Source organism: Hippopotamus amphibius, chromosome 6 (assembly GCF_030028045.1).
Source record: "Hippopotamus amphibius kiboko isolate mHipAmp2 chromosome 6, mHipAmp2.hap2, whole genome shotgun sequence".
NCBI classification, from domain to species: domain Eukaryota; kingdom Metazoa; phylum Chordata; class Mammalia; order Artiodactyla; family Hippopotamidae; genus Hippopotamus; species Hippopotamus amphibius.
Window position 1 is genome coordinate 158053232 of NC_080191.1, and position 15538 is coordinate 158068769.

The window sequence follows — 15538 nt, forward strand, 5'->3', positions numbered from 1 at the left end:
ACACTGGGAATGCTTAATGGGGAGAGTGCAGAGTTGGATGGCTGACTCAAAACTTGTTTGGGGCACCAGCAGAGGCTCAAGGAAAAAAAAAAAGAGAAAGAGAGAGAGAGTAGGGTGGCATGTATGAGAGAGAGAGAGAGAGAGACAGGGCGGTAATTTGAATCAGAAGAAAATCTAGAAAGAAGTTATTCAGGATATGTATACATTTTGTTGTATATTATTTCAAAAAAAGGTAAATGTTTCACACTTTTGTGTGTGTTTGAATTCATATTTAAGGAGGAGGGGTGGCAGCCACTGAGATCTTTTAAGTGCTTAGGGTTTATGTGTGTCTTAACCCAGCTCTACAAGGGAACCTGACCTTCTCTGAAGGGTAACTTTTAAGCTGAGACTTAAATGATGAAGAGGAATTAGTCAAGTAAGACGGAAGAGGATATCAGAAGAGATTTCCAAACAGAGGTACATGCAACATGTGAAATGACCCAAATGTGGCTGAGACCATGGCCCCATTCATCTCTTTCCTCTCCTCTGTAGGGAGTTACTTCCAATGGCTGACTCAACCAGATCCTGTCTTATTTGCACAACAAATGGCCCTCTTGCTGTGAGAGCCATGTCAGGATATTAACCACAGGCAAGTGCACAATCACAGTAACATAGATACAGAGTTCAGTTTGGTACAGCTTTATTTATGTAACAAAAAAATTTCTTTACACATACTATGTGCCAGGCCCTAGGTTACTAGAGGATTTCCTACTCTGGGTTTTTGTAGGGTCACTGCCAGATCTCAGCTGTCCTCTCACCGGACTCCCAGAGAAGTATGGCTTCACCTCCTGGTTGAATTCTGTTTCTGCCCCAGCATCCTATCTCCCCTGACCCCAAACCAACCAGCCACTGTCTTCAGTCCATCCCACAGCCCTTCTTCTCAGCCTCCCTGAGCACTAAGGCAGCAACAGGCTTTATACCTGTTATCCAGGATTATCCAGGATTCTGCCCCACTCTAACCTCACCTGCTCTCTGATATCCCCTTGCTGTTAGAACTGTGAATCTCCCAGACAATTCTTTAGTGGAAAGCTGTTACCAAAAACCCCTCAAACAAGCAGTCACTTTCTTCCTGTTTCCCATACAGGAATCTCTTTGAATTAGTATTTCTCAATACTTAACCTCCAACCCATTCTACTTCTTGCAACCTTAACGAACATTGTTCTCTTTGACTCAGCATGTTTTCTTCTTGCTCACATTTTTTTCTCCTCCTTTCACATACTGCCTAACCTGGCTTCAGCCTTTACTCATTGTTTTGTTTCCTTCCAGTTAATCTCCTACTCATACAAATTAACATCTACACTCATTGTAAAGTAGTGAAAAACATATGTAATTGTGGTGGCAGTAAAGGAAATCACATAATCTTCAGATTAGATTATTTGGGGCTCATTGTTACCTTAAAACTAATCTTTATGAAATAAAATGAATGATTGTCTTATATTTTCCTTTATCCCTTCTATTCAGAAAAGATTGAAGATGGCTTAACAAAATACACAAAGTATAATAAGATATAAAGGAGATGGAGTAATGAGCCAAAAGGAAACTAAAAGTAGGCAAAATAAGAAGTCAGGGTAAGAGTAATTCACAAAATGTACACTGTAGAGTCTGGGCACTTGCCATAAATAAGCCTCTGAATTTTTAAAGTAACACAACAACAACAGAAGGAAGCACATTTAATTACATAATTCAAAATGCTCAGAAGCTTATAAAACAAACTAGTTGCTCAAGAGAAGCAGAGTCATTTGTGATAATGAATTTCTGCAGGCTCTCGCCAAGAGAACACAGTGTGATAAGTGAGTGGTGCTCCCAGCGGCACCTCCACAGCAAAAGCAGTCACGGGGTTCCTGAGACTGCTTCTCCTACCGTCTCTAGGCTTAGGCTGTTCATATGATCTTAAACTGCAGTTCAGTAAAAGCAACCATAGCAGGAGCCAAAACAAGACTATCTACAGACGGATTTCTGATCATTTTTCTTTAATCTAAAGATAAAATTGACATCACCATAAGAGAGTACACAGTCCTCAGGAAATCCTCCATTAACATTTCTTCTCCCAACTGAGCATTTCTGATAAATCTGCAAATCAGAAATATGTGCTGGCAATTCAGGGCATATTCACTTCCATTAGTACTCAGCAGAACTGGGGATGGGGTTAACGTGGTTTTATAAAAGTTAAGGAAACAGATGGGAACTGAGGAAATATTTGTGAGCTAAGCCAAGATTTTCCTCAGAAAAGAATTCTGGATCTATTCTAATACAGATAAAAGGGCAAATGCCAAGATTTTGCCATTGAGCACAACTGTGATGGTTTAGCCTAGAAACATCTATGAAGTAGATGTTAACAGACACCGCCCTATGCAGTTTTTTCCCATTTTTTTATTGTGGTAAAATACACATATAAAATTTATCATCTTAACCATTTTTAAGGGCACAGTTCAGAACATATTTATGTTTTACATACTTTGACTTTTTAAGAAAGATCATTCTATGGATGCTAACTCTCACAGTGGCTTTGAGTTTCAGTTCTATACAAGCATAAATAGCCAGAAAGTAAAACTGTGTCCATGTAACGCAGTCCACAACTGACATCTGTTGAGAAGTTTTCAAGAAAAGTTGCAAATACGTAATGTGAAATTGTTCCCGATGAATTTCTTTGCAAGGTGATAACATATATAATCCTGGTCAATACTGGAAAAAGTTTGCCTGAAGTCTGTTTTTTCTTTGCCTAAAGTCTGGTCTGGAAATTCTGGAATGATAGTTAACCAGAAGGAAACTGCTTTTTAAGCATAATAATTTATAATATACTAGATTTATGATTTTGAGAAAGTAGATAGCTGTCCTTTTAAAAATGAGAGCAGAGTCTAGGGCCCATCTGATGGCTTCATCAACATAGAAGTAATTAAAGCAACAGATTGGCAAGGCTCATTGTCCTCCAATCAGACTGAACCGTGAAGAGTTCTGAGAAGCACACAACAGAGTGCCCTGAGTCTAAAGGATGGGGACCAGTGGTCTTACTACATAGCTTAGGATCTACTAAAATCATTCAGTATACTTTGCTTTACATCACTTTGATATTCCAGAACTACATATTTTTTCCCTAACTACTCAGTTATTGGCATTAATTTTTTAAATAAATTTATTTATTTATTGGCTGTGTTTGGTATTCGTTGCTGTGCATGGGGTTTGTCTAGTTGCGCTTTGTTGCGGTGCACGGGCTTCTCATTGTGGTGGCTTCTCTTGTTGCAGAGCATGGGCTCTAGGCACGTAGCTGTGGCGCACGGGCTTAGCTGCTCCGCAGCATGTGGGATCTTCCCAGGACCAGGGATTGAACCCGTGTTCCCTGCATTGGCAGGTGGACGGACTTTCAACCACTGTGCCACCAGGGAAGTCCCAGCATTAATTTACTAATTCATTTAACAAACATCTATTGAGTACCTTTTAGACACTATGGGTTCCAAAACGAATGAGCCAGGAATCATGACCTTAACAAGCTCACAGTCTGCGCTTTTTACTGATAGTCCAAGATGTTCTGATCAAGAAAAATATCCCTCTTTGGGACTTCCTAGGTGGTGCAGTGGTTAAGAATCTGCCTGCCAATGCAGGGTACACGGGTTCGATCCCTGTCCCAGGAAGATTCCACATGCTGCAGAGCAACTAAGCCCGTGTGCCATAACTATTGAGCCTGCACTCTAGAGCCCGTGATCCACAATTATTAAGCCCATGTGCCGCAACTACTGAAGCCCATGCACCTAGAGCCTGTGCTCTGCAATGAAGAGTAGCCCCTGCTCACCACAACTAGAGAAAGTCTATGAGCAGCAACAAAGACAACACAGCCAATAAATAAATTATTTATTTAAAAAAGAAAAAGAATATCCCTTTTCATATTTGTTATACCTAAGAATCTCTACTACAGCAAACTAGGAGATTAATTTATAAAACACATCTCACAAGTATATTTAGCACCCAATTATGTTAACAAGTTACTCAAGCAAAAGAACCATACTTACCATTAATTCAGTGGCTGTTGTGTAATACTGTTATTCTCTTGGAAGGTCTGTCACCTCACTTGAAATGGCTTAAGTTTCAGGTTTCCTTGTCGGTCACCAGAGCACAACTTCCTATAACATGCTTTACTTCTGGCTCTTTGCCAGTCCAGCACTTTTGAACTTGATGTTTCATTGTAGCAATAATTTCCTATCTGACCTTTCCTCTCTATTCACCCTATCACATATAATGTCTATGGACTAACACTCTGATTTCTTCCTGTCATTTCATTGTTCAGAAAATTCCAGTGATTGCTGAATTTCCGGTAAACTCCTGTGACTAGCCAGAAACTCTCCTAATACTACACCTCCTCTTACTCACCCAACACCACCTTTTATTACTCCTAATTAGTTGTACCTCAAGCATCTTTAGCTTTCTGCAGTTCTTCCTGCTGGAAAGCCTTTCCCTCCCACCTTCTTCCTCGCATTTCAAGTCCAGCTCCTTTCTTCTGAACTATCCTCAACTGCTACTGCCAACATCAGTTTTCTGAAGTTACTAACTATTATTGGTATAGTTCTTTAGAACTTAATCTCATACTGCCTTGGACTGTTATTTAACTGATTCCTCTCTGCAACTTCTCTTTCCAGCAAGACTGTAAACTCCCCAGAGAGAAGGGGCTCACCTTAAAAGTTTCACTTGTGTCTCCACCTAATTTTAGGCAGTTGTTATGCATACATTTGGTGTTTAATACATTGAATAAATAGCTATGGAATGAATGAATTACCACTGACTGCAAATACATTCTCCTTCTTTCCTTTGCAGCTGGTGCTTGCCTTAAGTCCTGTGTATTCCGATCTCAATGTTTTTAAACCTTTCCAACCACAACCAATAGGAAGACGTTCTTTTTATATTGTGATCTGATGTGTGTGTGCGGGCACAAGTGCACACAAACACACACACACACCTGAAACAAAAGTTTCACAAAACAATACATATTATTTATACTAAGCAATATATTCTATTTTCTATTCTGTTTTTTAAAGGCAGTGATCATGACACACTAAATTGATTTCATCACCACTAAAGAGTTATAATCTATAGTATAAAAATACGGTTTTATGCTTCTTTGATTAATATGAGGTGCATAATATTGCTCTTGAAAAATGCTTAGACCAAAACACTGCATGAGTACTCACTCTGTTACTGACACCTTGAGCTACAATTATTATCTTTACACAGTAATCTTGAGATAATTTACCGTATTCCACCATAGCATTTAGAATCAATTCCTCCCACTTTCATCTTTTGAAAATTGGGACAAAGTTAAATAGCAATATACAAAATGTCCTCTAGATTTCTATTTCTTATCTTGACAAACTTGAGTGGTACATAAATAAAATTTTCAAGGCCTAATTTAATCAGACCACTTGCAGATGAATAAAAGTAGGTATGTTCATATTTTTGTTTCTTCATAATATCTTAAAATCATGAGCTTTTATTGCCTTACCATCCAGAATCTGAATCCCAGCTCTGCCACGTTACTTAATCTGAGCAAGTTACTTAACCTGAGCCTCCATTTCTGCATCCACACAGTGGGAATGTAGTATCAACTTCAAATGATTGATGGGGATTAAATTAGACCATGCAAGTAAAGAGCTTATTACAGGACCTGGGACACACAAGTTCTCCATGAATGGTAGTAATGTTTTATCATTATAACAGGTAAGTAAATGTATCTCAAGACTTCCTTTTACGGTCATAAAGCAAGGTTCAGTCATAAGAACAAAAGTGAGATTACTTTTTCTCTTTAAATATCTAGCTAATTTTTATAGTTGGATTATATATAATGTAAAATTCCACTTCTGGTTTTACAGATCATAAATACCCCTAAGGAAAGGCTCTATTTGTGGTGCAGGGTAATCATTATATAATAAGGAATGTCTATTGAAACTAAACGACTGTGTATATATATATACGCAAAAACTTGCCTAGTTTTGCTAATCTCATTTAGATTTCTGTTTTCGCTTAATTAAAAAAAATTCTTTTTTACTCTTGTGTGTTGAAAAGTGACGTGTGCTTTAATTCCGCAAAATACTGCACACAACACACATACATAACACTCAAGATGTATAGGGGCTTGCTTTTGATTAAAGCGAGACCCGTCGCTTCATTTCGGCCTTCCAAGTCAAACCTTTATTCCGGCTGCTTTTATATTCCTTCTTACCTCTATTTTCCACACCCTTATGTTACCTAAGTCTTGCTACTTATGAGGTATTTTTGATTGCGGGAGTTCGGCAGTTAACAGTAAACAACTACCTTCCCACCGAAAGTATTTTCCCCCTAACCTGTCCGATTGAGCACTGCAAGGCAGCAGATCTTGTGTATTCTCCCGGCAGCACTGGTTCACATCTAACCAGGCACAGGGCAGTTGCATCCTCTTTCAAAATTACTGAAAAGAAGTGCTCAAGATTCCCCCAGCCGCAGCGCAGTCGTTTGCTAAAGAGAGCTGCGTTAAGTGTTGAGACAAAGGCTTTGACAATTTAATTGACCCGAAACGGAAGACCTCTGGGGATTAACTTTCACTGCGCTCCTGACCGTGCGTATGCGTGTTGGGAGGCTGGGGGAACCAAAGAAGGCAGAGAGCCAGAAGCGGACCTGCAACAGGAGGTAGAAGCGGAGCAGTCGGCCATGAGCTGCACGTTCAGCAGACAGACACACGGACGCGCCTTAATCCCACCCGCGACACGAGGGGAAGGGGCAGAGCGCAGATGCCGCGTTTGGGAGCGCAACCCCCTCCGCCCTCGCCTCCTTCCCCGCCCACAAGGCTGAGCGGGGGCCCTCCGGCCGCAAGCCCCTTTCGTCACGTCCGGGGGCGGGCCGCGGCGCCGGGGGCGGGCCCGGGTGGGGCCGGGGGCCGGGGGCCGGGAGCGGGGCTGTGGCTGGGCTGCGGGTGCCAACGGTCAATAATGAAGGTGGCTGTGGCGCGGCAGCAGGCTCAGCTGCGCCGGGCGGGGGCGGCGCCGGCGCCGCGCCTGTAGGACCTCGCGGCCCGCGCGGCGAGATGGGGCCCCGGCGCGGGGAGTGAAGCGGCGGCGGCGGCGAGTGGAACTTCAGCCGGAGGGGCTCTCCCGCTTCCCCCGCTGGCTCGTCGACCTGCACCTGCAGCCCCTCGCCCCCTCCCCCCGCGTCCCGCGGGACCGGAACGGCGAGAGCAGGGTTATGTGGCGCTGGGTCCGGCGGCAGCTGGTAGGTGCCTCCGCCCCTCACCTCCCGGACCTCGCTCCCGCGCGGCCTCGCAGGCCCGAGTGGCGGGGAAGGGCCGGCAGCGCGGCGTCGCGAGGCCGGGGCGCCGACTCCGGGCTAGGCCGCAGCGGCGGCGGCGGGCGCGGGCCCGGGAGCCGGCAGAGCCCAGCGCAGCCCCGGCACATGTCTCGCCGCCGAGCCCGGGTCGCCGAGGCTGGCGGCGGGAGGCTGCCGCTTCCTGCCCGCGCTTCTCGGTTACTGCCTCCTCGGCGCGCCTGGGAGGCTGTGCCCAGAAGTGGGTCGAGAGCCGTGTCGGCGTCCCCCCCGAGGAACTCGGGCGAGGGCACAGAAGGAGTAGGTTTGGGGGAGAGAAGAGAGGCTCGTGTCTCCTGCCTTGAATAATTTGGGACACGTTTGAGTGAAGGGGAGGAGGAGGACTTGTCTCCGGCCCCCTCTCCTCGCTGTTTTCAAGGTTACGTTGATTATCAAGGAGGAGGGTAACCTATCTAGTTTAACCCCTCTCAGCGAAAGAAATTACACCCGAGGCCTGGGTGAGGGAAAGAAAGACTATCCCAGCACCCGGTCTAGTTTCGGAGAAAAGTACGATAGTTACGAAGGACTGTTAGCCTTCCTACCTTGTCCTCAACCCACCCCAAGTGAAACTTTTGGAATGCGAGCCTACTTTTTTCCGTTCTCCTCGAGGCAGTTTGAACGCGATCGGTTTGACACCAATGGTTAACTTTTCAGTTTTACTGAAACATCTGGAAAAAAAAAAGAATCTTAGAAGAGGGTTATTTAAGGCACCTAAAAAGCGCCACCTTTCTCAGAATTAATTCACAGAGAAAACTTTCTTGCCTGCTGGCAGCTACAGCCCCCAAAATAAAGCACTAAGGTAACGTGACAGTTAGGACTGAAATTGCTCCTGGCTGAAGAAGCCTAACCTTATCTCCATGATAAGGTCTGTTACTGGTTGCTGCTTAATTTCTAAATCGCATTAGTAGTTAAATGCTGCTTCGGTGTTTTCATTTACTAATTTAAAAGGCAGTGAAGCAAAAATGGTTTCTGTGGGACTGTAAAGATTTTGTGGGACCAAAACATTGATAAGTCTTTTTCCTTGCTCTAGAAGTGCATTTTTATGTTTAAACTAATGGTATGCTGTTTCAGAGCCAGCCTTCTGTTAATTCATTTGGCAGTGGGCATCATTCTCGAAAAATATCTTATAAATAAAACTAGAACTGTCTGCCACTCCCTCAAACAAATGTTAGCTCTCTATTTTTAGGTAATTGTGAATTCAGAGATCCCAGATATATGCCTTATTAGGAAATCAAGCTAATGATGTCATTATAAGACCAAATTATTGCAATACTTTGGTTTTGTTGCAGTAAGCCGCAGCTGGGTAACTTGACTAAAATAGAAGTTAATTATTTCAGGTCTGATCTCATGCTTTTGATTTGCCCATCTTCATGTATATGTCTTGTTTACCTGATGGTGTTTTTGTGTGCTAGTGGTTCAAAGTTTTTTCTAGTAGATTAAGACACCACTTCTCAGTATTAGGGTTTTTTTTTTTTATTAACCTGAATAAAATCCTGATTGTGTAACCATTCTCATCTTCAAGACAGGCAATCTGGTAATGTTTTTTTAAATGGCTTCAGCTGAACACAACTAAAAGGAAGGGCAGGAAGTTGAGTGGTTAATTTACAGGACAGCTGTCTTATGGGGTGGTTAACAAGTTGAACAAGTTGCTGTGCATAAGAAATGTTATCTGACATTAGTCGCTCACTTCACTGGTTTTACCTTTAAGTTATCAGATCTTCCAAGTATGTAATCAGACCTGTGGCCATGTAGGACTTTGTCTCTCTGATTAAGTTTGTACAGTCACTTAAATTATACATTAAGGATAGTGGGTACACAGAGTAATGAAAAGTGTATTTTACTATCCAAGTCATGAACAGCCATTCTAGTTACTACACCAGGAATTATTCACTTCAGAGTCTAGTTTCAATTATACTTCCATTTGCTCAGTGGATTGAGTCTGTTAGCAGTAGGTTCACTTAAGAAAACTCAGATAAATAGAAATTAATAAGCAGATCACAGAGACAGGTTTTTTGGAGTTATAAACTTTATACATTATATAAATCCCGATTTTCAACAGTTTAAATTGTGTTGCCGAAAAAAGGTTTATTGTCATTTTGTTACAGAAACAATTCCTATATTCTATTAATTGTAGTCTAATTTTAAAAAGTTTGACTACTTCTCTCCACAAACTATTTTCACATCTTGACACAGTGAGAAAAATTAGGAGGTTGTCAGAAAGTTGATGTTTTCCTTTGGGGAAGTAGACTGAAAAGATTGGACAATCCTTTCCTTTTTCTTTCTCTTTTGTTCTTTCTTTTTGGACTCACAATGCTGAAGTTATTTTACACTAAGAAGATTTTCTTATGATGTCTTTCTGGTATGGTTAGTATTAGTCTAGCATCACGTGTGTTAACTCATTAGAGATGACAGCACTTTGATTATAATAGTGGAAAAGCCATTAGCTACTCACTGTATTCTCATATTTAGATTTTTATGGTAGCAATTAACCACATTGGCTATGAAAATTCTAATTAAATTAAAAATCCATGTGGCTGTTAACTACTGTATTGGACAGTTCAGAGTAGAACATATTCATTATCGCAGAAAATTCTGTTGTGTAGCGCTACCTTAGACTTAAATGACAGTCTCTGTCAATTCCTATTTTAGTAGACATGTTATATTTCTTTGCAGGGCAATGTAATGCTATGGGGAGGCTGCATTTTTAAATTTTATTTATTTATTTATTGGCTGTCTTGGGTCTTTGTTGCTGCACACGGGCTTTCTCTAGTTACTGCGAGCGAGGGCTACTCTTCATTGTGGTGCGCAGGCTCCTCATTGCAGTGGCTTCTCTTGTTGCAGAGCACGGGCTCTAGGCACGAGGGCTTCAGTGGTTGTGGCACACAGGCTCAGTAGTTGTGGCTCATGGGCTCTAGAGCGCAGGCTCAGTAATTGTGGCACATGGGCTTAGTTGCTCCGCGGCACGTGGGATCTTCTGGAGCAGGGTTTGAACCCACGTCTCCTCCATTGGCAGGCCGATTCTTTTTTTTTTTTTTTTTTTTTTTTTGGCGCACGGGCTTAGTTGCTCCGTGGCATGTGGGATCTTCCTAGAGCTGGGATCGAACCCGTGACCTCTGCATTGGCAGACGGATTCTTAACCACTGCGCCACCTAGGAAGCCCCAGCAGGCCGATTCTTAACCACTGCACCACCTAGGAAGTCCAAATGCTGTGTGTTTAAAGCACTTAACTGTGTGCAGACATAATAATCCAAATATTGGGGACACAAATGTAGGTCATTGAGGGCCTTATTCATCTCTGTATGCTCATTGTCTCACACAGTACTTGAAGTAGGAGTAGACACTGGGTACATGTTTGCTGAATAAATGAATAGGTGAGAAAATAAAGAATGAATCCATAGTATTGCTGCTGTGTTTAGAGATAAAGTGACAAAATTCAAAGATTGGCTGAGTCCAGAAAAAAGCTAGAATGTTACTGTAATTTTAAAAAATACAACTTAATGTTGTTCTAGGATACAGTTTTTTAAATTGTTCCATAAACGTAGTCTCTTCAGGTTTGTATTGGCAGTGATGGAAGGAGGCTAGTAAAATTGTCTTCTGTTTTGAGGAGAAAAATAGGAAGCTCTTAGCCTGAACTCTCAACCCATTCACATTCACCAAACTCGTTTATATCTTAATTCTTCCCTTTCCACTTGGCACAAAAGAATGTGTGACAGTCCTCTTTTCCAAACTAACCAGTCCATTTGTGCTCTTTCATCCTGCTCTCTGCACTCTCATCAGTTATGTGTTGTATGTTTACTGTTACTCTTTCTTTAAGCTGTGAACATGTTCAAGCCTCCCCCTACTAATTTTCTTTGCCCTGTACCCTGTGTCAAATTCTTTTCAGTTTTCTAAAAAATAGGTCTATTCTGCATAATTGTACTGTCCAGTACCCTTGAAATGTGGCTAGTTCAAATAGAAACAAGGTTTAAGTATAAAATACACCTAGGATTTAAAAAACAGTATAAAAAAGAATGTAAAATATCTCAATTTTTGTTGGTTACATGTTGAAATAATATTTTGGATTTATTTGGTAAAGTAAAATATTGCAATTAATTTTGCCTGTTTCTTTTTACCGTTTTAAAAAATGGTTACTACTGATGGAAATTTTAAAATTACATGTGTGGCTTGTATTTGTGGCTCATGTTGTAATTCTGTTAGTGCTGCTGTATAACATTAAAAGTGAGCTTGTGTTTCTTTATAGCACATTATGTAAGTCTAGATATCTCGCTCACTAGACTAGGCTGTCAATATCTTACAGTGGGCCATATTTTGTTCATCTTTTTAGCCCTTGCACTCAAGACAGCAGTTGGCCTGTTGTAGATACTCACTCACCAAATGTTGGTTGACTAAATGTACATCAGATTTATTTCAGCATCAGTTTGAAAGTTCTTTGCCTCTCTCAAGGAATGAATGAGGAGTAGGACAGGGAAGTACCGGCCTATGGTGGTATTATTTTGGTGTGGCTAAGTAAATTTTAACCTCAAAAATTAATGTTCAAGATCTTAGATCCTGAAATATTTGCTTATTTTATCTCTATGTTCAGACATATATTCTCAGATATCCAATTTTTTATTTGGTTAAGAGAGGCCAAGCATTAGTGGAATCCCAATTATCCTAGCAGCACTGAAGTAGGAACCTTGCCCAAATGCCCCCAGAGAGTCTTGTGATTGCCACTATTGTTATTAAATATCCCTTTGGTCCTTGCAGTCTGTTTTCAGCATAGCAAAGTGATCTTACTAAACCACAGGTTAGGTCGTGTAATTCCTGTGTTTAAAACCTTCTGAAGACTTGCCTTCTTGCTCAGAGTAAAAGCCAGAGTCCCTGCTAGATGTGTATCCACCCCCCTCCCCAAACCATTTCTCATCTCCCATTATTCTTCACTCATTTTGCTTTATCCACACAGACCTTGCAATTCATCAGAAGTGCCAGGCTTACTTCAATCTTATGATTTTTGCCCTGGCTGTTACCTCTGCCTGGAATGTTCTTCCCCCAGTTATCTGCTGCCTCCTTCACTCCCTTCAGATCCTTATTCAGATGTTACCTTATCAGTGAGGCCCTTTCTGGCCATTCAGTATAAAATTGTAAATCCCCACATGCATACTTCCCTATCCCCCTCCCCTGCTTTTTTATTTCTCTTAGCACTTATCACTATTTAAAATATTCTGTGCTCTACTTGTCTCATGTATATCATGAAGGCAAGGATTTTTGTCTATTTTATTTTAGTTCTCCATATAACAAAAGCTTGTTTCTCAACTCTGCATCTACTTTTAGGTAACACTATCTCTTTCTCATTTATTCATTTACTCAAACATTTTCTGAACATGTACTCTATGATAGCATATTACTAGGCTCTGGAACTACCAAAATGAAGCAACCCCTGCCCTAGCCATTCTTCTAGGACTAATGGGTATTTGAATTGCTGTCAGTTTTTTTCGTATTAAAAAAAAATGTTGCGGTGACCATTCTGTGTGTGTGTGGTTTTGTTTTTGTTTTGTTTTGTTTTAATTGCAATACCTAGAAGTGGAATTGCTGGGTCATGGGGTGTGCACATTATAACTGTTAGTAGATATTGCCAAATTATTTTCTAAAACATGAGAGTTCCCCTTTCCCTACATCTTGGTTAGCACCATGTACTGTTAGACTTGAAAAACTTGAGTGGTTTTTTTCCTTATTAGTTTCTTCTGTAGTCTGGATGCCAGTTCTTTGTTGTGTATGTTGTAAGTATCTTCTTCAAGCCTGCCCCTTGTATTTAACTTTGTTGATGGTGTCTTTTTTGATATTTTAAATTTATTCATAGGTAAATTTATTAGGTGAATGATTTCTACTTTTTATTGCTTGTTTAGGAATTCCTTTCTTTTACCAGGGTCATAAAGCTATTTTTCTAGCATTTTTTCAAGTTGTCTAAATATTTAGTTTTACAACATTTAAGTCTTTAATATACTTGAAATTTCTTTTTGTATAGGAAATAAAGTAGGGGATTTATTTTCTCCTGCATAGGAAGTTGTTTGTCCCGACGCCATTTATTGAATGAGCCATCTTTTCCCCACTAACCTGTGTTGTTTGCCTTCTCTATCATATACCATCAATTCTCTTTGTGTTGTACTCTCTTTCTGGGTTCTCTATTCTGTTTCATTCATCTGTTGATCTGTTGGTGCACCAATAATGCACTGTCTTAATTATAGTGTTTTATGAGAAGTCTTGATATCCCCCAATCTTTTTTTTTCCCGTAGCATTGCTTTGGATTTTTACTCTTCCATATGCTATTTTTCATAATCTAATTCTATCTAATTGTGTGGAAAATCTTTCTAGGATTTTGATTGGCTTTGTATTGAATTTGTTGTTTCTATTCATATTTTTCCCTTTGATCATGTAGACGCTATGGATCGTATTATTATCTTTTACTTTTTCCTAGCTATGCCTATATGTTGAGCATCTCTATCCACCTACAAATAATACAGGGATTTAGAAGATGTTGACTTCAGGATTCCCTCTCATCTTCCACATGACTGTTACGTAATAGTTTAGCTGTTTTTTTTTCTTTTACTAGCTTTATTGAGATATAACTCAAATACCATACAATTTACTCATTAAAGTTCACAATTCAGTTTTTCAGTATGAGCATAGAGGTGTGCAGCCACCACCACACTCTAATTTTAGAACATTTTTATACCCCCTAAAAGAGACTCCTACCCACTAACTCATTCTCCATTCCCCCAAGCTACTAGCCCCCAGGTTTAATCAATCATTAATCTACCTTCTGTCTCTGTAGATTTGCCTACTCTAGACATTTCATGTAAATCGTGTATACAGTATGTGGTATTTTGTGACCTGTCTTCTTTTCATCTAGCATAATGTTTTCAAGGTTCATCTGTGTTGTAGCACATATCAGTGCTTCATTTCTTTTTAATGCCAAATAATATTCCATTGTATAGATGTACCACATTTTGTATTTATTCATCAATTAATGGACATTTAGTTTGTTTCCCATTTTAGCTGTTAAAAATAATGCTTTTTTGACTGTTCATGGGCATTTTGTGCATGTATATTTTCATTTCTCTTGGGTAAATACCTAAAGAGTAGAATTACTGGGTCATATGATAACTTTCTTTTTAACTGTGTGAGGAATTGCCAAACTCTTTTACAAAGTGGCTGCACTGTTTTACATTCCCACCAGCCATTTATGAGGGTTCCGATGTCTTCATATCCTTGCCAACCCTTGTTTTTGTCTTTCTGATTCATGGTCATGAATGTAAATGGTAACTAGTGGTTTTGATTAGTTTCCGTAATGACTGATGCCTTAAAACATCTTTTCATGTCCATATTAGCTGGATTTTTTGGATTGTTTGTATTCTGTGGTTTGTTTTTTTGGTGAAATGCTTATTCAGATCTTTTTGTCCATTTTTAAGTTGTTTTGTTTTGTTTTTTCCTTTTTCGAGTTGTAAGAGTTCTTTATATGTTCTGGGTACAAGACCCTAATCAGATGTGTGATTTGCAAATATTTTCTTCCATAATGTGTGTTGTTCTACTTCTTCTTCTTTTTTTAATAAATTTATTTACTTATTTACTTATTTATTTATTTTATTGGCTGTGTTGGGTCTTTTTTGCTGTGCATGGGCTTTCTTTTTAGCTGCGGTGAATGGGGGCTACTCTTCATTGTGGTGCGCGGGCTCCTCATTGCTGCGGCTTCTCTTGTTCCCGGATCATGGGCTCTAGGCACGTGGGCTTCAGGAGTTGCAGCACATGGGCTCAATAGTTGTGGCTCATGGGCTCTAAAGCGCAGGCTCAGTAGTTGTGGCGCACCGGCTTAGTTGCTCCGCAGCATGTGGGATCTTCCTGGAGCAGGGCTTGAACCTGTGTCCCCTGCATTGGCAGGCGGATTCTCAACCACTGCACCACCTAGGAAGCCCTCTACTTCTTTTTAAACTCAAAACATTCTCTAACTTTTTAAGTGTTACTCATTTTGATTTACTACAATGATTTTTTACTCATCATTTCTTTTTTTAAAAAAATAAATTTATTTATTTCTTTATTGGCTGCATTGGGTCTTTGTTGCTGCACACGGGCTTTCTCTAGCTGCAGCGAGCGGGGAGCTACTCTTCATTGTGGTGCACAGGCTCTTCACTGCAGCTGCTTCTCTTGTTGCAGA

The 15538-nt window shown here is 40.6% G+C and overlaps 1 protein-coding gene and 1 long non-coding RNA gene across 6 annotated transcripts in view; one reads left to right on the forward strand and one right to left on the reverse strand.

Moving 5' to 3' along the window:
• Positions 1 to 662: 662 nt before the first annotated feature.
• Positions 663 to 4989, reverse strand: LOC130855779 (uncharacterized). Its single transcript, XR_009054372.1, has 2 exons — positions 4041 to 4989; positions 663 to 2014 (listed from the first exon to the last, which is right to left on the reverse strand). It is a non-coding gene; the product is annotated as an uncharacterized LOC130855779 (long non-coding RNA).
• Positions 4990 to 6940: 1951 nt separating this feature from the next.
• Positions 6941 to 15538, forward strand: part of ATP11B (ATPase phospholipid transporting 11B (putative)) — a 120387-nt gene continuing 111789 nt past the window's right edge. For 2 of the 5 annotated variants that reach the window (XM_057739987.1, XM_057739989.1), the window contains exon 1: positions 6943 to 7263. In XM_057739987.1, coding sequence (XP_057595970.1) covers positions 7237 to 7263 — 27 coding nt within the window. In that variant the 5' untranslated portion in view covers positions 6943 to 7236. Of the gene's footprint in view, positions 7264 to 15538 lie in introns of all 5 variants that reach the window. The other 3 variants (XM_057739988.1, XM_057739986.1, XM_057739990.1) reach the window with 3 other exon arrangements.